General features: G+C 45.0%; 1 protein-coding gene across 1 annotated transcript in view; it reads left to right on the top strand.

The window, feature by feature from the left end:
* LOC135056710 (uncharacterized) overlaps window positions 1–22,174 on the top strand; it is a 114,330-nt gene that overhangs the window by 12,488 nt on the left and 79,668 nt on the right. The window contains exon 10 of the mRNA XM_063962193.1: window positions 17,367–18,855. Within this exon, the coding sequence (XP_063818263.1) occupies window positions 17,367–18,855 (1,489 nt within the window). The remainder of the gene's footprint in view (window positions 1–17,366; window positions 18,856–22,174) is intronic.

Genomic DNA, 22,174 nt, shown 5'->3' with positions numbered 1-22,174 from the left:
GAGAGTAGTTTTACCTCTGCACAAAATAGAGTTCATTCAAGGATTCAGGAGCTGCTACACAGTCGGAAAGGTATGCATTCACGCAGCAACGCATGTAATGTGATTGGTGGTGTCAACATTCGACATGGTAGAGTATGCTCAGTTCTATCACAGACCTCTGTGTCAAGACTGTGGTTTTTATGAACCCGGTGTCTATGTGAAGTCCGGGTAACTGCAGGTCTAAGTGTATATTTGGCTGGTCCATGGAAATCAGTGAGATTAAGTAGTAAGGGGCAATCCATGACCGGGGATCGAACCCGGGCCTCGGCAGAGGGAGCCGTATCCTGACCACAGAATCACCAGGGACTTGGTGTTGATAGCAGGATGGTGAATGTATTGGCGAGAATGAACTGGATATACTGTCACAGGAGCAAGTGTTTGTGTACTCAAGGTTGCTTTGAAATAGATTCTCTGGAGTTATGCAGATCTGGGAGGAGAGCTGAAGACGTTGAACTGGACTGGTTACCGGTGAGACTGGAACCGGACTGGGTACAAATTTAACTGGAATGCTACTGTAATCCGGGCTGCTACCAAATATAACTGGAAACGCATCTGTAGGTAGAACAATGACTGTGGCTGTGACTTTAAGACGAGGCTGAAGAATACTACGGCTGTGTCTTTAAGACGAGACTGAAGCGTACTGGATATAACTGGTAACACAACTGTAATCCAGACTGGGTAGCAAAAAGCTGAGTTTTACAGGAATTAAGGTAATAGTGTTGCCTTTTAGGGAGCTCAGCTTCGTGTGACACAAGGAACTGACAGATTCTGTAACACAAGTCTCTTTACTTATACTTCCTGGTGATTGGTGAACAGATTCAGGTGATTCAGAGAGTCTCAGGATGGCACAGGATTGGATAGCTCCAGGTCAGGTGATCAGACCCTGTCATGTCAATACTCTAGGTTAGGCTCTGATGTGGAGTGAGGCCTAGCAGGCAGAAAAAACACTGAAGCCTGAACTTCTGCAAATGAACAGAGGATGCTGACTTTTAGGACTACTCCAGAATGAACACAGTGAAGAATCAAAATGCTGCACACAGCAGATTACTGATTATTTAGAGGAATTCCTACTCAGGTGGCTAATCAAGGTAAGCAAACACAGATTTGCAGTCTTCCTGGTGAGCTGAACAGATGCAAGTTACAGGATACGCTGAGGTAAGCCTCAGAATATAAGAAATACAGTCAGGATCATGACACTTTGCAACATCTGGTCCCTACCAAATGGAATGGTTTTCATCAGACAAAAACGCAGACGATGGACCTTACTCTGGAAGTAAGGAGGTCATTAGCCTGGTGGCTAGAGACATCCCATCTGGACAAAGAGAGACCGTTTTGGATATCCGATTGGGAAAGTCTGACAACAGATGCCAGTCTTCAGGGCTGGGGAACGATGTCAGGAAGGATTTGTTTCAGGGGCAGTGGACCAAGGAAAAAAGTTGCCTGCCAATAACTATATTGGATCTCCGGGATTTTATATATATATATATATATATATATATATATATAATCCAAATACATCGTACAAGCAGCGGCACTCAGAGGCTTTTATAGGTGAAAAAAATGTCTTTTGGTTCACCTTGACAAAGGGGCGGGTGTGCCCCGAAACGTTGGCCTGAACATATTGTAATATGGATTAAATCTTCACATTTTTTATATATATATATTATATAAATATATATATATTTCACTGATTCCGGCAAAGGACATCCTTCAGGTGAAACCAGTTCAGATCCGCTCGGATAATGCAATGGCAGTAGCGTACCTCAACCATCAGGGAGGAACTCACAGCCAGAAAGCAAAGAACGAGGTAAGTCACATACCCTTGTCTTGTCCGCAGTGTTTGTTCCAGGAGTCCTAAACTGGGAAACCGACTTTCTCAGTCGACACGCCATTCAGGGAAGCAAATGGGCTCTACACCCGGAGGTCTTCCAGACTCTAGTGAACAAATGGGGATTGCCAGAGATAGATCTCATGGCATCCCGTCTGAACAACAAAGTTCTCGCATAGGGTTCAAGAACAAAGGATCCCAGAGCGATCTTTGTGGACGCCTTATCGATGAGATGGAATTTCCATCTAGCTTATGTGTTTCCTCTAATCTCCCTATTATGCAGGGTGGTGAAAAAGATAAAGCAAGGAAAGGGTGCCGAGATATTAAAAGCTCTGGCTTGGCCCAGAAGACATTGGTATACAGATCTGCAGAGGATGTCGATGGATGCTCCATTGCTGCTCCCTCAACGTCCAGCTCTACTGACGCAGTGTCCTTGTTATCACAGACATCTGGATCGACTGTCTTTGATGGCGTGTCTTTTGAAACCTCTATCTTGAAGTCAAGAGGATTCTCACAACAGGTAAATCAAACAATGCTCAGAGCAAGGAACCCTCCTCATCTTGTATTTATCACCGAATATGGCAGGCCTATATTCATTGGTGTTTTGAGCGGAAAATGGACCCTACGTCTTTCAGAGTTTCCAGGGTCTTAGCATTCCTTCAGGCAGGAATTAATAAATGTTTGAAGGTGGCTTCCTTGAGAGTGCAAGTGTCGGCATTGACTGTATGGTTCCAAAAGAAAATTGCCAACTTTCAGAATGTGCGTAATTTTCCAGGGAAGGCTGCGCATTCAACCTCCGTTTGTTCCACCTACAGTGCTGTGGGACTTATGTTTATTCCTGAAAGCCCTTCAAGTTGCCCCATTTGAGCCTCTTAATTAAGTGGATCTTAAATGGTTAACAGCTAAAGTACTCTATCTACTGGCCATGGCGTCAGCTAGAAGAGTGTCAGATTTAGGGGCATTGTCATGTCGTTCCCCATTTCTGATTTTTTTTATCCAGATAAAGCAGTTCTCAGAAAAACAAAGCGCTAGATGAACAATGCTGGAGAGGAAAGATGCAGAGGGGAAAGAAGCAGCAAGAAATAGAATATAACAATAAAAAAATAAAATAAAAACAAAAAATAAAATGTTTAAGCTCTTTTGTGATAAATTGCTGTTTGGTAAGGGCAAAAAAAGGCGAAGGAGTCCTTTATTATAGATCTTACACCGCCTTAATTGAATACTAAACTATCCCTAGTTCTAACCTTTATGCTCCGTTTGTTCTCTGACCGGAGCTTGTTATTAGCCATATGCTCCTTTCAGCGGCTCAGTGCAGCAGCTCAGTACGGCAGGTCTTCTTACGGCTTTGCGTGCCGGAGCCGGTCGCTTCTATTAGCGGCTTCTCAGATGCTCAGTGCGACGGGTCTCCTTATGGCTTGGCGTGCCCAATGTCTTTATTTCCTCCCAAAACAGCTGTAAAACATCCAACGCGTTTCGTGCATGTGCACTTAGTCATGGGATTGCTGCATGGATGGATATTCTGCGACTGTGTTGCAATTTCTGAACCCTCATCTGTAGTGAGGTTATTTTGTTCAGAGGTAGAAAGATTCTCTGAAGACTGGTGTCCAGCACAGCTCCCAGATGTGTCATCCGTTGCAACGGGACTAAGGAGGACAGTGCCTAATTTATGAGCCAGTCGTGAGCCTGCAAACATCTTGGAGATGCGTAACAGAGTTTCCTGAGACTGAGCCAGAATCAACAAGTCGTCTAAATATGGGAAAATCCTTGTTCCCTGATGACAAAGTTGAGCTGCCATCACCACCATAATCTTGGTATATACCCTTGGAGCTGTAGCCAGTCCAGTTGGTAGGGCCTGAAACTGTAAATGCTGTTGTAGGATAGCAAACCTGAGATAGAACTAATGGGAAGGTGCTATAGATACATAGAGGTAAGCATCCTGGATATCCAGGGACACCATTAAGTCTCCCGGCTCCATTGCCAGGACAATAGACCGTAGAGTTTCCATACGGAACCGATGCTTCCAGATGTATTTGTTCAGAGTCTTGAAATTGAGAATGGGTCGGTAGGATCCATTTGGTTTCTGAACTAGAAACAGATTGGAATAGAAACCTGGTCCCCTTTGTGCAGTAGGAACCGGCATTATCACTCCTGACTGCAGTCATTTTTGCACTGCCACTTGTAGAGCCAGGGCCTTCGATTCCATTGGAGACTGACTGGTACAACAAAATCTTTGAGAAAGATTCTTCCTTAAGGAAAAAGCTTAGCCACAAGACACTGCTTCTTGCACCCAGGTATCTGTGGTGGAATTTTTCCAAACCTGTGCAAAAAGAAGTCCGCTCCAACCCTGGGGTCCCCCAGGTGCAGGCCCATGCCATCAAACTGACAGCTTGTCTTCTGGTTTAGAATCTGGGCGTCTGGTTGACCATGTCTGTTTACCTTGTCCGTTTCTGTTCCTAGCCTTACCAGAAAATGTCTGGCTGAGACTGTTTGCTGTAAGCCTTTCCTTTAGCTTTACCCTGGACCCAAAAGGGCCAGAAAGTCAGAAACTTGCGTTTAGTCTTGTATGTGATGGGAACCTTCATCTTTTTGGAGTCTGCTTCAGACACAAGAATATTATCTAATTCTGTACAAATATTTTCAACAAAAGGCAAAGATTCCAGAACCTTCTTGGATTCTGAGTCAGCCTTTCATGCACATAGCCAAATAGCTCTGCGAGCTGCTACTGAGTAAGCTACAGCCTGGCAAGCTACTATACTGATATCCAGGGCAGCTTCTTCCATAAAAGCAGCTGCCTGCTTTATACATGTAATATGGGATAACTGTTTTCTCGTAGCTGTTGAAACATCATCTTTCATCACTTCTGCCCAGCCTGCTACTACTTTAGTCACCCAGGCTGTGGCCATAGTTGGGCTAGTCACTGCCCCTGCTAAGGAAAAAACAGTCTTTAAATACCCCTAAATCCCTCTTTCAGTCCCATTGTTTAATGATGTTGAAGGCAGAGGTAATGTAGATTTGCACACAAGTTGAACTATCGGGGTAATTACAAGTTGATCGCAGCAGGAAAGTTTTTAGCAGTTAGGCAAAACCATGTGCACTACAGGGTGGGGGGGGGGGCAGATATAACATAACATGTGCAGAGAGAGTTAGATTTCTAATCTAAATTGCAGTGTAAAAATAAAGCAACCAGTATTTACCCTGCACAGAAACAAAATAACCCACCGAAATCTAAATCTCTCTGCAAATGTTATATCTGCCCCCCTGCAGTGCACATGGTTTTGCCCAACTGTCCTCAAAAGCCAGAATTTCACTCCTCTGGTGGCTGCAAACTTCTCACCTACTCGAGGGCCGCAGGTTTGGGATTCAGAATTGGATTCTTCTAACCATGGATGCAAGCCTGAGAGGTTGGGGAGCAGTCACGCAGGGGGAAAATTTCCAAGGAAAGTGGTCAAGTCAGGAATCTCTCCTTCCAATAAACATTCTGGAACTAATGTCCATGTACAACGGCCTTCTACAAGCGGCGCACCTTCTACAAGATTAAGACGTTCGGGTTCAGTCGGACAACATCACAGCGGTGTCCTATATAAACAGGCAGGGCGGAACGAAGAGCAGGGCTACGATGTCAAAGAGGTAACAAGAATCCTTATCTGGGCAGGAAGGAACGCACTGTCAGCAATATTCATTCCGGGAGTGGACAACTGGGAAGCAGGCTTCCTCAGCAGGAGAATGGGGCCTCCACCCGGAGGTGTTCACAGAGGTATCAAGCCGATGGGGTGTACCTCAGATAGACTTGATGGCCTCTCGTCTCAACAAGAAGCTTCGGAGGTACTGTTCCAGGTCACGAGCAGTTGTAGTGGATCTCCTGGTAACTCAGTGGGTGTTCCAGTCGATGTACGTGTTCCCTCCACTTCCACTCATCCCAAGGATTCTCAAACTTCTAAAAAGAACAAGAGTTCAGGTGATCCTCATTGCTCCGGACTGGTCCATAAGGGCTTGGTTCAACTGGGACGTTTTCTCCTCTTTCTGCAAGAAGGTGCGGATGTGGGCCTACGCTTGGGCTCCATCAAAGTCCAGATTTCGGCCTTGTCCATTTTCTTCCAGAAACAATTTGCTGCTCTCCAAGGTTCTGACAGTCTTGAAGGGAGTTCTGCACAACCAACCACCCTTTGTTCCTCCTACGGCACCTTGGGATCTAAATGTGGTGCTGCAGTTTCTGCAATCAGACTGGTTCGAACCTTTACAGGAGGTGGACGTTAAGTTTCTTACTTGGAAGGCAGTCACACTGTTGGCATTGGCATCTGCTAGACGTGTGTCTGATGTGGAGGCATTATCGCACAAGAGCTACTTGATTTTCCATGAAGATAGAGCTGAGCTCAGAATGCGTCAGCAATTTCTTCCAAAGGTTGTGTCGGCTTTTCATATCAACCAGCCTATTGTGCCAGTGGCTACTGACACCTCGATTACCTCAAAGTTCCTGGATGTTGTGAGGGCTTTGAAAATATATGTGAAGAGAACTGCTCATCACAGGAAGTCAGACTCGCTATTTGTCCTTTATGATCCCAACAAGATTAGGTGTCCTGCTTCTAAGCAGACAATTTCTCGCTGGATCATGCCTACTATCCAGCATGCTTATTCTACAACAGGTTTGGCATGTCCAAAATCTGTTCAGACCCACTCTACACGTAAGGTGGGTTCTACCTGGGTGGCTGCCCGGGGTGTCTCAACTATTCAGCTTTGCCGAGCAGCTACTTGGTCAGGGTCGAACACGTTTGCTAAGTTCTACAAGTTCAGTACTTTGGCCTCTGAGGACCTTAAGTTTGGTCAGCCTGTTCTGCAGGAACCTCAGCACTCTCACACCCATACTGGGAGCTTTAGTACATCCCCATGATACTATATGGATCCCAGCATCCTCTAGGACTTAGTTTTAAAAACACAGGCTCTGCTGCCTCTTCAATTGACAAAATGGATTTAACAGCCTGAATTAAATCAGGTATATCCACTGATGAGGAGTGCTCCTTATCTCTAGAAGCAGATTCAGAATGGGAAGATTCAGCTTCATCACCTGAAGTATCATCTGATTCTGAAAATCGAGTAGACATTGAGGACGAAGCACCCTGTCTATCTGACTTCCCCTCCTTGGGCCTATCCGCTAAATTTTGCTGAAAAGCAGCTGAGGACTGATCTAACTCATACACTGGATGTGGCATAACCCATGTGGGATGTTGCATGTAAGGGCTAAGTTGGAACACCATCCCTGGTACTGTAGCAGGTGTCATACGGTTTGCTAAGTTAGACAACGTCTGTGCAAAAGCTGCCCAGGGAGGTTCCTGTGACTGAAAAGGTCCCTGACTAGGGGCCAGTCTATTCAGAAGGTTTTTATGGAGACTAGAGCAATTTGCACACAAGTCATCTTGTACCAGATCCTGGGTTGTTAACCCAGATTTGCAGGACAAACATGATATTAATGTAGGTACCTCGTCACTTTTGCCTTTCGTGGACATAGCAAAAATATTAACCACACCAGTGTAATATATGCATAAATGTGACCGTATTCACTTTAATACTCTAAAGTGAAATCAAATCAGATCCCATCTGCCTCGCACCAGCATTGAGGATCTGACAACACAAGGGACAGCTAACATATAACAGAGTTAGAGTCAGCAATCACACTAGCAATCGGTCTCAAAAACAAGAATGCATTAATATACACTGCTAGATAAGAACATTTCAACTACATAATACATATAAGTAGGTAGGAAGAACAATACTGCATTACCTTAAACCGGATACTGCACGTATTCAGATGCACCGCTAATAATACAGCAGTTCACAATGCTCATTTGCATCAGGCACCTACTCGCTACTCGTACCGCCCAGGGTAGGTAGGAACTCAGTGCTGTATCACCTGCCTCAGAAAGAGCGGGATGCAGGGAGACTTAAACCCCACTTCCATGTGTGACCATGCCACAAACAAACGTCTGATAAACTCAGACGCACCAGTGTACCCCACCGCACTATAACATAACAAAGCTTGTGGCTGCAAAAAAAATCTAGCAGCTCAACTGTACAACGTGACTGGCTCCTGCACCATGCAAAAAACTGAATTACCTGAGACAGGAGGCGGGCATATAGGGGGCTGGCCCGAAGCATCCTTGGAGTCTGAAAAGCTTAACTGTTTGGTGCCCAATCCGCTGTCACTTCATCATATCCCAAGGTAGATCCTGTGGATCACTGTGGACCCTGATAGAGAACTTAGAGATTTTATTGCTCTATGTGTTATTTAAGGTTGTTTAATTTGTCTTTGTTTCACTACAAGAAAACTTTATAACACAGTTATAGGTAGAGCTATAAACAGCACCCAGGCATTATTACACTATTGGTTTACATCTAATATACTTAATTGGTTTACATTTTATATACACAATCCATACCTCCCAACATGACCCATTCCAGGAGGGACAACATGCTCTCTACCTGGACTTCCCTCTTAATTTATGATTGCAATCACCTGGGTTTTTTATCAATAAAATAGTTCAACACCGGTGACGCCAATCGTGTATTAAGAGGGAAGTCCAGGTAGAGAGCAATTTGTCCCTCCTTGAATGTCATGATAAGAGGTAAGTACAATCTCATATACGCCTCCTTTACCACCACCCCCCCCCCACCACCCCCCGGCTTAATCCGACCCTATATAGATAGATGCAAGCGTATGTTACATCACTACCTTTACTGCAGAGTAAAAAAAATGATATATCACTACCGCAACTAATAACTCCACATCAATATTAACATTGGTTTGAGAATTTACCAACATGACAGGAATTTACCATAACAGCCCCTACAAAGTCCCCAACCTTCACTGGCAGTTACCTCAGATCTGTCCAGTCTCACCCAGGGGCATTGGGCCTAATTCAGAGTTGATTGCAGCAGGAAATTTGTTAGCAGTTGGAAAAAACCATGGCCCTCATTCCGAGTTGTTCGCTCGCTGTTAGGGTCTCCTGCCCTGTGCTGCCACGTCGTCATGGCAACCGGGATACAAGTGCTAGTGGAGTAACCTGAGCGCAGCTGATACTCCGGTTCGGGTCTTTTGCTGTGCAGTGGTTATAGGCTCTGTGCACGGCAGGGGATCCGGTGCTGGTTTTTGTGCTCACAGTCTGGGAGGTCTGAGTGGGGCGTGGACAGCACCTGCTTTATAAGGCCTCTTTTCAGGGTAAGCAGATGCTGCTGAATCTTTGTTGGTTAGTCAGTTCATGAAAGTTAGCCAGTACTATGTAGCTTTGTATTTGTTTGTTGCTTACTGCAAATAGGCCTGGGGATTTAGTTTACACTCTGCCAATCCAGACCTAGCAGTAAGACTGGAGTCAGTCGTTTAGCTTGCTGGGGTTCTGTTACTACTCTGTGAACTTAGCAAGTTTGCGGCTGTATTCTAAGACTTGCCTGTCTAATCCTGTCTCACTGTGCTAGGTGTCAGGGGTCAGTTTAGTGGCAGTAAGCTGAACCTGTGCACTGCAAGTGAGAATTAGGATTGTGGAGACTCTCCTTGTGTCTATCATTCCATCTCTGACCAAGGAGTTTACTGCCACACCCGTTGGTAACCCTTTAGGGTTTTGCTGTTGCCCTTAGCAACAGCATTTCGGGTTCTCTACGTATTAAAACACAACATCTTGCTTTTCCCATCTGAGCAGTTCTAATACAAGGGAGATACCCAGTTCCTTAGCCTCTGTTCACTTTGTGTGTATTTTGTTACCCTATCACCTTCTGTGTACGTTATGTCATATTCCCCAGTCTGTCTGTGAGTCCGTTTGTTTTGCATAACAGTTCTGACACCAGTACTTTCCTGCAGGCACTGGTGTGCATAACATATTCAGCAGCCTAATACTCCTGTTGAAATTTTGTGGGAATATGGAGCATACCCCTCAAAATACGTTGCAACAGGTGGTCGATCAGGTGCAGGTCCTGACTCGACAATTTAATGATTTGTCCATTAAAATGCACACCTCCCAGGCTGCTGGCGGAGCTCCCGCAGCAGCAGCACCTGCAGGGGTTAAGGAGCCGAAAGTAAATCTCCCGGATTGTTTTTCTGGAGATCGCTCGCAGTTCTTTTGTTTCAAGGAGAGCTGCAAGCTATACTTCCGGCTTAGGCCTCAGTCTTCTGGGTCGGAGATTCAGCGGGTGGGCATAGTGATTTCCTTGCTACAAGGAGACCCACAGGTCTGGGCATATGGGTTGCAGCCTGACTGTCCGTCGCTTAAAAGTGTTGATGCTTTTTTTACGGCACTGGGCATGTTGTATGATGACCCTGACAAGACGGCCTCAGCCGAGGCTCAGATTTCGATCCTCAAGCAAGGGCGAAGGCCAGTTGACTGTACGGAGTTTCGGAGGTTGGCCCATGATACCCAGTGGAATGACCCAGCCCTGAGACACCAGTACCGAAGAGGTCTTTCTAACCAGATAAAGGACCAACTGGTACAATATCCCTTGCCTGATAGCTTGGATCAGCTCATGCAGTTATCCATCCGGGTGGATAGACGGCTGAGAGAGCGTAGGCTTGAAAGGGAGACTGAGATTTCCTTCCTTCCCAAGGGAACCTCAGACTCTGAGGAATTTTCTGAGGAGCCTATGCAGATTGGGGCTACCCGCCTCTCCTCGCGTGAGAAGACGCGGAGGAGACAGCAGGGGTTGTGTTTGTACTGTGGGAATAAAGGTCATGTGGTAGTATCATGCCCAGAAAAGCCGGAGAACTTCAGGGCCTGAGGGTGATGGGAAATATCCTGTCAGGCCAGAAGTCAGAATTTCCCAAGAAGACTTTTATCATTCCGGTGACCTTGAAGATCCTCGGTCAAACTGTCAAGACTGAGGCCTTTGTGGACAGTGGGGCCGACGGGGTTTTTATGGACCGCCAATTCGCCCTGAAACACTCTGTTCCCTTAGTACCCTTGGCATCGGAAATTGAGATTTGTGGGTTAAACGGGGAACTATTATCCCAAGGTAAAATTACCTCTTGCACTAGCCAGATTTCTTTGTTTATTGGAGCCACACACTCTGAAAAATTGTCCTTTTATGTGACTGTCTGTACTTTTGCCCCATTGGTGTTGGGGTTACCCTGGTTAAGGGCCCACAATCCTCAATTTGACTGGGTCTCTGGGGAGATTCTTAGTTGGGGTACTGATTGTTTCAGGAGTTGCTTGAACCTTCCAGTCAGGCTCTCGCAGCTAAGTTTGCCAGGATTGCCAGGGTGTTATGCAGATTTTGCGGACGTGTTCTCCAAAAAAATTGCAGAGGTACTACCTCCCCATCGCCCCTATGACTGTGCCATTGATTTGTTGCCAAATGCTAAGCTTCCCAAGAGCAGGTTGTACTCCCTATCACGTCCTGAGACTCAGGCTATGGCAGAGTACATTCAGAGAACTTGGCTAAGGGATTTATCAGACCTTCACAGTCTCCAGTTGGGTCGGGGTTCTTCTTCGTGGGTAAAAAGGATGGTTCGTTGCGACCCTGCATCGACTTCAGGGAATTGAACCGTATCACGATTAAAAACTCATACCCACTGCCTCTCATTTCGGTCTTGTTTGACCAGCTTCGTACTGCCACCATTTTTTCTAAGATTGACCTACGCGGTGCGTACAATCTAATCCGAATAAGAGAGGGGGATGAATGGAAGACTGCCTTTAATACCCACTCAGGGCATTATGAATATTTGGTGATGCCTTTTGGGCTCTGTAATGCCCCGGCAGTCTTCCAGGATTTCATGAATGATGTGCTCAGGGAATATTTGGATAGATTCTTAGTTGTATACTTAGATGACATCCTAATCTTCTCCCATTCCCTGGAGGAACATCGGAAGCATGTACGCTTAGTCCTCCAGAAACTCAGAGACCACCGGCTTGGGGCGAAGCTGGAGAAGTGCGAATTTGAAGTTCAGCAAATCGCATTTCTAGGATATATTATCTCCCCAGAAGGTTTCCAAATGGAGGGTTCCAAGGTACAGGCAGTCCTGGATTGGGTGCAGCCCACTAGTTTGAAGGCGCTTCAGCGTTTCCTGGGCTTTGCGAATTTTTATAGACGATTTATCGCTGGATTTTCGTCTATAGTGGCGCCCTTGGTGGCACTCACTAAGAAAGGGGCGGATGTTGCTCACTGGTCTTGTGAGGCTAAAGCGGCTTTTGCCCGTCTCAAAAGGGCATTTGTTTCGGCCAAGGTGCTGCGACACCCAGATCCAGAGCGTCCTTTTGTGGTGGAGGTGGATGCCTCTGAGATGGGTATTGGGGCAGTGCTTTCTCAGATGGGAGTGTCTGATAATCGCCTTCATCCCTGTGCTTACTTTTCCCGTAAATTTTCTCCTGCCGAGATGAATTATGACGTGGGTAACCGGGAATTGTTGGCTATTAAGGATGCACTCGAGGAGTGGAGACACTGGCTTGAGGGGGCTAAGTTTGTGGTCTTAATTCTCACTGACCATAAGAATCTGGCATATTTAGAGTCAGCGAAGCGTCTCAATGCCAGGCAGGCACGATGGGCTTTGTTTTTTGCTCGCTTTAATTTTTTGATAACATATCGCCCTGGGTCAAAAAACATCAAGGCTGATGCGCTCTCGCGGAGTTTTGCTCCAATCCAGGAGACCACCGAGGAGCCGTTGCCCATTGTTTCCCCTTCATGTATTAAAGTGGGCATTACCCAGGACCTCTTATCATTAGTCCTTAGAGCACAGGAGCAGGCTCCTCCAGACCTTTCCGGTAGGTCTTTTGTTTGTGCCTCCTAGGTTAAGACAGCGAGTGTTCCTGGAATTCCATGCCAAGAAGTCGGCAGGTCACCCGGGTATTGCCAGAACTCGGGAGTTGCTATCTAGGGCGGTGTGGTGGCCCTCGGTGGCTAAGGATGTGGATCAGTGGGTTCGGGCATGTGACATCTGTGCCCAAAATAAGACTCCTAGAGGGGTTCCTGTTGGCCCATTACATCCACTCTCTATCCCATCTAAGCCATGGACCCACATTTCAATGGATTTTGTGGTGGACTTGCCCAAATCCTCGGGGATGACAGCCATCTGGGTTGTCATTGACAGGTTTTCGAAGATGGCGCACTTCGTTCCACTGGTTGGGCTGCCATCAGCCAGACGCCTGTCTGAATTATTTATGCTGCATGTTGTGCGTCTCCACGGGTTGCCACTTGATGATGTGGTCTCTGACCGCGGATCCCAGTTTGTGGCCAAATTCTGGAGGGCATTTTGTTCCGATCTCCAGATTTCTGTCAGCTTGTCGTCAGGCTACCATCCGCAGTCTAATGGGCAGACTGAAAGGGTGAACCAGTCCTTGGAGCAGTTCCTCAGGTGTTATGTCTCCAAGTGTCAGACTGACTGGGTTGCTCATCTGTCCATGGCGGAGTTTGCCTATAACAACGCGGCTCACTCTGCTACAGGGATCTCTCCCTTCCTTTGTGTGTATGGGCATCATCCTAAGGCCAATTCTTTTGACCCCCTGGACTCCACGCCTGGTGGTTCCTCTGTGGTTTCGGTCCTTAGAGGTATTTGGCGGAAAGTGAAGAAAGCCCTTGTGTCTGTGTCATTAGTGACCAAAAGGGTTTTTGATAAGCGGAAAAGACCCTGCAGCTTCAAATTAGACTTCGTCTGGTTGTCTACCAAGAATTTGAAGTTGAGACAGCCATCTCATAAGTTAGGCCCCCGGTTCATCGGCCCTTATAAGATCACCAGGGTTATCAATCCGGTGGCATTTCAGTTAGATCTGCCCCGTTCTTTGGGTATCAATAAAACATTTCATTGTTCCCTTTTAAAACGGGCGATTAGTAATCCTTCTTCCAGTGGAAGACCTTCCCCTCTTCTGATACGTGGCCAGAGGGAGTTTGTTGTTGAAAGGATTCTTGACTCCAAGGTGGTTCGGGGTCGGCTGTCATTTTTGGTGCACTGGAAGGGGTATGGCCCGGAGGAGCGGTCGTGGGTGCGCAGTTGTGATCTTCATGCCCCCAGACTGATACGCTCTTTCTTCTCGCAGTTCCCCGATAAACCCGGTGGTAGGGGTTCTTTGACCCCTCGTCAGAGGGGGGGTACTGTTAGGGTCTCCTGCCCTGTGCTGCCACGTCGTCATGGCAACCGGGAGACAAGTGCTAGTGGAGTAACCTGAGCGCAGCTGATACTCCGGTTTGGGTCTTTTGCTGTGCAGTGGTTATAGGCTCTGTGCACGGCAGGGGATGCGGTGCTGGTTTTTGTGCTCACAGTCTGGGAGGTCTGAGTGGGGCGTGGACAGCACCTGCTTTATAAGGCCTCTTTTCAGGGTAAGCAGATGCTGCTGAATCTTTGTTGGTTAGTCAGTTCATGAAAGTTAGCCAGTACTATGTAGCTTTGTATTTGTTTGTTGCTTACTGCAAATAGGCCTGGGGATTTGGTATTACACTCTGCCAATCCAGACCTAGCAGTAAGACTGGAGTCAGTCGTTTAGCTTGCTGGGGTTCTGTTACTACTCTGTGAACTTAGCAAGTTTGCGGCTGTATTCTAAGACTTGCCTGTCTAATCCTGTCTCACTGTGCTAGGTGTCAGGGGTCAGTTTAGTGGCAGTAAGCTGAACCTGTGCACTGCAAGTGAGAATTAGGATTGTGGAGACTCTCCTTGTGTCTCATTCCATCTCTGACCAAGGAGTTTACTGCCACACCCGTTGGTAACCCTTTAGGGTTTTGCTGTTGCCCTTAGCAACAGCATTTCGGGTTCTCTACGTATTAAAACACAACATCTTGCTTTTCCCATCTGAGCAGTTCTAATACAAGGGAGATACCCAGTTCCTTAGCCTCTGGGCTTCTCTGTTCACTTTGTGTGTATTTTGTTACCCTATCACCTTCTGTGTACGTTATGTCATATTCCCCAGTCTGTCTGTGAGTCCATTTGTTTTGCATAACAGTTCTGACACCAGTACTTTCCTGCAGGCACTGGTGTGCATAACACTCGCAAGCTGCTTTTAGCAGCTTTGCACACGCTAAGCCGCCGCCTACTGGGAGTGAATAGTAGAATTGCGAACGAAAGATTAGCAGAATTGCGAATAGAAACTTCTTAGCAGTTTCTGAGTAGCTCGAGACTTACTCCGCTATCAGTTCAGTCAGTTTCGTTCCTGGTTTGACGTCACAAACACTCCCAGCGTTCACCCAGACACTCCCCCGTTTCTTCAGACACTCCAGCGTTTTTCCCAGAAACGGCTGCGTTTTTTCGCACACACCCATAAAACTGCCAGTTTCCGCCCAGAAACACCCACTTCCTGTCAATCACATTACGATCACCAGATCGAAGAAAAAAACCTCGTAATGCCGTGAGTAAAATACCTAACTTAATAGCAAATTTACTTGGCGCAGTCGCACTGCGGACATTGCGCATGCGCATTAGCGACTAATCGCTCCGTTGCGAAAAAATATAACGAGCGATCATCTCGGAATGACCACCCATGTGCACTGCAGGTGGGGCAGATATAACATGTGCAGAGAGAGTTAGATTTGGGTGGGGTGTGTTCAAACTGAAATCTAAACTGCAGTGTAAAAATAAAGCAGCCATTATTTACCCTGCACAGAAACAAAATAGCTCACCCAAATCTAACTCTCTCTGCAAATGTTATATCTGCCCCACCTGCAGTGCAAATGGGCCCTCATCCCGAGTTGTTTGCTTGCTAGCTGCTTTAAGCAGCCGTGCAAACGCTAAGCCGCCGCCCTCTGAGAGCGTATCTTAGCTTAGCAGAAGTGCGAACGAACAAAGCTTGCGAACACTTCAGACTATTTAGTTCCTGTTTTGACGTCACAAACACGCCCTGCGTTCGGCCAGCCACGCCTGCGTTTCCCCAGGTACACCTGCGTTTGTATTTGACACGCCTGTGTTTTTCAGCACACTCCCTGAAAATGGTCAGTTACCTCCCAGAAATGCCCCTTTCCTGTCAATCACTCTGCGGCCAGCAGTGCGACTGAAAAGCTTCGCTAGACTTGTGTGAAACTACTTCGGCTGTTGTCAAAGTACGTCTCACATGCGCCGCTTTTTTGCTTAAGCACTGCTCTGCGAACGAAAACAGCTAGCGAACAACTCGGAATGACCACTATGGTATTGCCCAACTGCTAACAAATTTGCTGCTGTGATCAACTGTAAATTACCCCCATTGTCCCAATCGTACTGTATACAGCTGCTTTATATCCATCTGCATGCTGGTTCCTTCAGGTACACACTACATCTCACTCCAGCGGTACAGCAGCTTTACCCACATCCTCAAGTCCTTCCCCAGCCGGGATCTCCCAACATTTCTCCAGAATTGGGAGAGGTCAACCTCTCACCTCCAGTACAGTGCACAGAATGACTCAACCTCTGTTCCTCTTCTCCCCACTGCTGCCTGGGGTATGTGGAGCATGGCTATTGGTCAGGAGTGATGTAATTGATGATGTAATATGAGCAGGTCAGCTTTGCACACTGTGGCTGGATATTGCAGATGTCTACCGGGGGAAAGTTCTTCCTCCCACCCTAGTGTCTGCTGGGAATCAGCCTGACGGCCGAGCACCATTTAAGAATCTGCGAAGTTCCTGACTAATTCCACTGAACCAAACAAAAGAATCACCATAGTAACATGAGAACTGCAAGAATTAGGAGACGGGCTGGTGTGTAGGTTGGAGTCCACGTGCTGAATTGTCACACACACATATTTTATATATATATATATATATATATATATATATATATATATATATATATATATATAGGAAAAACATAGTGATACATTTTTGAAACAGGTTTATGATATTGGTATACATAGCTGAGAATAGACTTGAATGGAATTTTGATAGCTATGGATACAGATCTAGAGTAAAAGAAATTATACTGATCTGTTTGCTGATGATAGTAATATCAAATGGTTTTCATGGCTGCGATCTATATATTTATATATGTATTGAGATTTATGAATATTTTTACCACAAGTGTAATATCGATCTAATACAAGACGTATAATTATTTCTCACACAGATCTAATATAAGATATGTAATTATTCTTTATAAGGGATACAATTGAATTCAATGCCTTTACAGAATGACATTTACACAATAGTCAATGTTACGTTTTAACCTATTACAATCATATCATACGATTTGCAAATTAAATATTGTTATAAAAGAGTGCTCCAAAAAGCAATCTATTCTTCTTGTTGCCTCTTTGCAACAAACACATTGTTTAATGTTTGGTTTTCTTGATTGCAGGAGCACCTCCAGCATTCTAAAGTTCATAACCCCAGAGGAGGAATACACTTACCAGCTGGTTTTTGTTTTTCAATGTACTTTTATTAATATAATCAAATTATTTCAGTCTGGTGCGGGATACATAGTAGAATATTATTTATATATATATATATATATTTAGTCTCTGTATATTGATGGTTTCCCAACATCTGCCCATGTGATGGCAATTTGGTGACATTTCACCATAGTCTGTATTGAAAAATGTCAACTTTTGGACAAACGTTTTCCATATATGTATATTATTCCCAGCAGATGGATGTAGCAGCCGGAATGTCTCAGAGGATCCTCTGACTATATTTCCAGATGGTGAAATAGAAGAAGAGAATGACACCCAAGATTCTACGGAAGAAATCCCTCTTACCCCAGTTATACATCCGGAACATCACCGTGCAGATATATCATCTGGTTCCTCTGATCCTGGGGAATGTTCTCCTGATATCTCTGATGCATCTGTTACAGCTCTGACAGTAGATACAGTGTGTCCCTCTAATATAGATGCTGAATGTTCAACACAGAGCACAGAGCCTGTTACCCATCAGCCAGGGAATAGGCCACTTCAATGTTCTCAGTTTGGGGAATGCTTTAGATATGAATCATTTTTATGTATACATCAGAGATATCACAAAGTTGAGAGGCTGTTTCCATGTTCTGAGTGTGGAAAAAGTTATACAGAGAAATCAAATCTTGTTAGACACCAGAGAAGTCGCACAGAGAGACCATTTCCATGTTCTAAGTGTGGGAAATGTTTTAGAGATAAATCAGTTCTTGTTAAACACCAGAGATGTCACAGAGAGAGACAATTTCCATGTTCTGAGTGTGGGAAATGTTTTAGAGATAAATCAGTTCTTGCTAGACATCAGAGAAGTCACACAGGTGAGAGACCATTTCCATGTTCTGAGTGTGGGAAATGTTTTACAAGGCCATCAAGTCTTTTTACACATCAGAGAAGTCACACAGGTGAGAACCCATTTCCATGCTCTGAGTGTGGGAAAGGTTTTGGACAGAAATCACATCTTGTTAGACATCAGAGAAGTCACACAGGTGAGAGGCCATTTCCATGTTCTGAGTGTGGGAAATGTTTTGGACAGAAATCACTTCTTGTTACACATCAGAGAAGTCACACAGGTGAGAACCCATTTCCATGCTCTGAGTGTGGGAAAGGTTTTGGACAGAAATCACATCTTGTTAGACATCAGAGAAGTCACACAGGTGAGAGGCCATTTCCATGTTCTGAGTGTGGGAAATGTTTTGGACAGAAATCACTTCTTGTTACACATCAGAGAAGTCACACAGGTGAGAGGCCATTTCCATGTCCTGAGTGTGGGAAATGTTTTGCACTTAAATCATATCTTGTTAGACATCAGATAAGTCACACAGGTGAGAAGCCATTTCCATGTTCTGAGTGTGGGAAATGTTTTGGACAGAAATCACTTCTTGTTACACATCAGAGAAGTCACACAGGTGAGAGGCCATTTCCATGTCCTGAGTGTGGGAAATGTTTTTCACTTAAATCATATCTTGTTAGACATCAGATAAGTCACACAGGTGAGAAGCCATTTTCATGTTCTGAGTGTGGGAAATGTTTTGGACAGAAATCATATCTTGTTATACATCAGAGAAGTCACACAGGTGAGAAGCCATTTCCATGTCCTGAGTGTGGGAAATGTTTTACACAGAAATCATCTCTTGTTACACATCAGAGAAGTCACACAGATGAGAAGCCATTTCCATGTCCTGAGTAAGTGGAATTACTCAGGAGGTACTTTGTGTGTTTGCAAGTGAGAATATTTTATTAAAAAATTAAACGGCATTGTGTGGCTCATTCAGGTGCAGTTCTTGCTGTTGCTATCTTGCCGTATGCAATTGCAAGTATAAGCTAATATGGGCAGATGCTAACTAAGCATAGGGGCGCCCAGTGCTGTTGCATTATTTCCGTCCAGCAGCGTATAATTGCTGATACATCGGTACCATCATTGCAAATTAGGCCATGTTGGAGAGTCTTGAGTGCCTCTGAAGATGCACAGGCTGAGCTGATCTCCCAGGATGCTTAGGGCTCTCCAGTAGAAAATCAAAACAGGTTACTGTCCGTAGAAGAGGTTGGGAAGTTTGGGGGCACACTTTGTATAATATGTATAGAAAATGTTAAACTATAACTTATTCAGACCTGGGTAAAATATATAAAAAACTTTACTCACAATGCAACAACAAAAATAAATATTTTATGAAAAAATATTGTTTGCTGAGGGGTACGTCACTGGTGAGAAGTGAATGTGAAACGTACGTTTTAGGAAAAATATTGTTTGCTGAGGGGTACGTCACTGGTGAGAAGTGAATGTGAAACGTACGTTTTAGGAAACATATTGTTTGCTGAGGGGTACGTCACTGGTGAGAAAGTAAATGTGAAATGTACGTTCAGTTCTAAGAGTCCTGTTTCATTCCCGGAGACACGTGAGCAAGTCTGCACTGTACACCTTCCCGCGAAGGTAACTTCTTATCTACCATTCCCTTTTCTCTATCACACTGACCTCTCTATCCCAACGTCACTGCAATGTTATATTAGGAAACTAGTGTGTGGTGATTACTGTATGGCCGTGTGATTACTGTATGGTGGTGTGATTACGGTGTGGCGATTACTTTATGGTGGTGCGATTATTGTATGACGGTGTGGTGATTACTGTGTGGCGGTGTGTTGATTATGGTGGTGTGGTGATTACTGTATGGCAGTGTGATTACTTTATGGTGGTGTGATTACTGTGTGGCGCTGTGGTGATTACTTTATGGTGGTGTGATTACTGTATGACGGTGTGGTCATTACTGTGTGGTTGTTACTGTGTGGCGGTGCGGTGATTACTGTATGGCAGTGTGATTACTGTGTGGCGGTGTGATCACTGTATGGTGGTGTGATTACTGTATGACGGTGTGGTGATTACTTTATGGCGTTGTGATTACTGTATGGTGGTGTTGAATACTGTATGACAGTGTGGTGATTACTGTGTGGCGGTGTAGTCATTACTGTGTGGCCATGTCATTACTGCTGTATGGCGGTGTGGTGGTTACTTTATGGTGGTGTGATTACTGTATGACGGTGATAAAGCCGATTCTTTACCTTATAACATTCACTATAAATGGGTAAAAGACTCAGTACGCAATTGGCGTATGGGGTACCGTAAGGGTACGCACTTAGCGTACTAGCTGCTAATCTGTGGTCGAGACACACGAGCGGCACGTTCGCTCACGGCTTACGCTTGGTATCGAGCACGCTATAGGCGTCCGACTACCGTAATGTTACGCTGCTAGCGTAGTGTACGCTGAGCCCGCGAGTGGAACACGAGCGGCGCAGATGCTCACGAGATGACACTCAGTAAACCTTGTATGCAACACACTGAAATATTGAGTTCATATTGTAAACCTTACTACTGAAGTACTGTTAGGATATAATGCTACTTAACCTTGTTAATATAAAAGCTGCTTGAGCGATTAAGATGCTCCGAATACCCTCAGTAATGTAATAAACACACAATACTTGGCTAAGGCTCCAAAACCTTTACTAGCGAGATTTAAGTACGTAAAAAGGGGAAAACAGATATCATCTTATACGCTACAGGCTAACATCAATATCTAACAGAATAACTACACATAAATACACAATAGCGGCACAATCGCAAACAATAACATACAATGAGAGAGAGTAAAAGGCTAACACAGAAAGAGAATGAAATGGCTACAGAGAACTTACACACGTGGGGAATGATCGCTGCGCAGTCCTGGAACCAGCTCCGAGTTAGTCAATGATGAAAACCGTTTGTGGAGAGAAGACTGAGCTGGTCCTGGCTGGCTGTCCTTATATACATTACATACAGTACACGACAAAGGGACCTATAATCTCATTGTTTATTGGACACAGGAATGTCTCCTCGCACTATAACAAAAGGTCATAGGTTGGTTTGAACAGGTTGGCTGTGACTATATCAAACTGCTCAGGTGGGAGGGAATCTCAGGATTCCCGCCGCATGGATAATGAACTGCAAATATAGTAAATGTCCAGAAACTACTTATAGGCATAACTATACGCAGGAGCGATTAATCTTTACCTAACCAGCATCGGATTGTTTCTAATAAAATGTTCTTTAGTTAGGTACAAAACACCATCGTTCAAACCCTGTCTAACCCTTTGTATCATGCAAAGAGGAATTCCTCTGTCCACTGACCAGTTACATTAAACAAACTTAGTTATTATTAAGGGGAACATTACCTATAAAACCTACTATTCAGATTAACTATGTAACGATTGAGTCGCCCGCCAGACGCACACAAACTCTACCGTAAATACACATACCACGCGCCTAAGCACACGGCCGTGGAGGCGCCATCACGCAACTGCGTGTATGCGTACACACGGGAGAGAACGTGCAGCGGGCAAGCGCATGAGGTCAATATATGGCAACGTGCAGCATGATATTTTTTGACTTTGACAGTCCACCCTTTGGCAGTCATCAATAACTGCCACTTCCTAAAACAATTCAAACAGAAAAATATATGTCATCACGTAAATACCTTTTTATGATTGGGTAAAGGGAGGAGAGGAGAAGGTGGGAAAAGTATGACCTAGTGAGATAGTAGAAGCATGTGTGTATGGATCCATGTTTGAGGGGTCATGTATCATCGTGCCGTACATGTTTTAAATCAAGCTTTGAGGTATTGCGAAGTATACATTTGAATCCTTCTTATCCTGTATTAAGGGTCTGTGGATGGGCTGTCAAACTTTACCGAGCTCTTTTCGGCTTTTGGTTGCAACAAATGGGGGAGCACATTTAGTTGACGATACATGAATGGGGGGGAACATGTGAATGCTGATATATGTGTCTATATTCCCTGTCGATTATGTGTGTCATTACCTGAAGGTTGTAGAAGTGAGGATAAGAAGCAATTATTATAAATGCAGTCATAAACTATGTGAGTTTAGTATGCATTCGCCGATTGAGGTCTTGTCTGATGTCTTGTCTTGATGTACATGTTGTCTGATGTCTCTCGGTGCTTTTGCTATAAATGGCGACAAA

This window comes from Pseudophryne corroboree, chromosome 3 (assembly GCF_028390025.1).
Source record: "Pseudophryne corroboree isolate aPseCor3 chromosome 3, aPseCor3.hap2, whole genome shotgun sequence".
Taxonomy (NCBI): domain Eukaryota; kingdom Metazoa; phylum Chordata; class Amphibia; order Anura; family Myobatrachidae; genus Pseudophryne; species Pseudophryne corroboree.
This window is presented reverse-complemented; position numbering and strand designations above follow the sequence as displayed.